This window comes from Atta colombica, unplaced genomic scaffold (genome assembly GCF_001594045.1).
Source record: "Atta colombica isolate Treedump-2 unplaced genomic scaffold, Acol1.0 scaffold45, whole genome shotgun sequence".
NCBI lineage: Eukaryota > Metazoa > Arthropoda > Insecta > Hymenoptera > Formicidae > Atta > Atta colombica.
In genome coordinates, this window is record NW_017259534.1 from 1,081,250 (window position 1) to 1,082,879 (window position 1,630).

Genomic DNA, 1,630 nt, shown 5'->3' on the forward strand with positions numbered 1-1,630 from the left:
ATTTAAGATGGTCTTAAGTACAGATTTAAGATGTCATAAATCACTCAGAAGACTCAGAAGATTATTTATAATCCGGTTTTATTTTAGAACCGTTTTAAGTAATGTCTTAAGAAGCTAATACAATTTTTTTATTGTGTACAGACTGTATTTAAAATGATTTTGAATACAAGATTCGATTATGAACCGATCTTTATTTTTTATTTAATTTTAGCAGAGATTTTAGCAGAAGCTTATTGAGATTTGATACTTGAAAAATTACTTAAAACATAAACAAAGCATTAAAATTATTTTAATCCGGCATTGTGATGCTAAAATGTTACACAAACGTTGAGATGGGTCATGACCTGAATATTTTTTGATCTCTCGTAATGTTAGGTATATAGTTTTAGAAAGCTAATAGCTTTTATAAATTAATAATCTATTAATATATAGCTACTATGATAAAATGAACTACTATAAGTATATTTCAGTTACTATCTTAGTTATAATTTAGCTTTAATGTGTGTAGCCAGGCTAAAATTATATTTATTAAATATTTGAATAATTTATTTATGTTTGAAAATTCAAATGTAAATAAATTATTCAAATTGATAGTACATTAAATTAATTACAATAAAAGAATTTAGATTAATTAAAATTAAAAAAATGTGAACTTTACACAGTTTCAATATTTTATAATAATTTTTAATAAAGGTATGTGTAGAAAATGTACATTTCATATTCAATTTGTGTAATATATTTTACTATATTTGCTTCCAGGTAATGACAGAGGATAATAAACCCACGTCAAGGTATAAGGACAGCGGGTGTTCATTTGTGGTCGAAATACAGCCAGATTATAACAAGGAAGAGACGGAGGGTAACAAAGGATCATCCAATGATGTGACCACTGCTGTCACCGATCAACAGGCTCTGGTACATAGAGAAGAAATACCAGATGATAGATTCTCAGGTGAATCATTCAGTTTCATACATAATATCTTGTTTTTGTGATTTATTCTCTATTTTGTCACATTTCTCACACAGGTTTCGAAAATACACGACTGTTTGGAAGCACCAATACCGGTCTGTCACAATCAGACCTTTCAGTATCTAGTCAAGGTTCGGCCAACCCGAGCTACCGCTACGGCAATCAGGTCGAATACGATTCCGGTCACCTTAGTTATCCTATGTACGGTGGTAATTACGAGTCTGATGTACTGTCGCGGAAACTGGAGGGACGGTCGAAATGGGTAGAATTCGATAAATCACCAGATATAGAAAAAATACTGTTAGATGATTCTAGAAATTTTATCAGTGAGGAGGAGGAGGAAGAAGATAAAAGTGTAAGTAAAGAGATAAGTCGATTCATTTGAACTCCTTTTTGTGTGTATATTCGTTTCACTAATTTCATTTTATTAATTTTGATATAAAATAAAAAAAGAACAAACCGCTCGATAGCTAATAAAATTCTTTTATGCGTGAATATTTCACTATATATTTCATCATTATTTTTTTTCTATTGTATTAAAACAAAAGTATAAAAGTATAAAATATTTCATAAACTATTATTTTTTAATAAATGCGTCTTAATATTTTTATGCATAAAATTATGAGGTAAATCAATTGATAATTATTTTGCCCCAGATAA

At 28.7% G+C, this 1,630-nt stretch overlaps 1 protein-coding gene across 1 annotated transcript in view; it reads left to right on the forward strand.

The window, feature by feature from the left end:
* The window catches only part of LOC108691280, a 24,653-nt gene that overhangs the window by 22,129 nt on the left and 894 nt on the right, over window positions 1-1,630 (forward strand). The window contains exons 5-6 of the mRNA XM_018198949.1: window positions 760-952; window positions 1,027-1,325. Coding sequence (XP_018054438.1) covers window positions 760-952; window positions 1,027-1,325 — 492 coding nt within the window. The remainder of the gene's footprint in view (window positions 1-759; window positions 953-1,026; window positions 1,326-1,630) is intronic.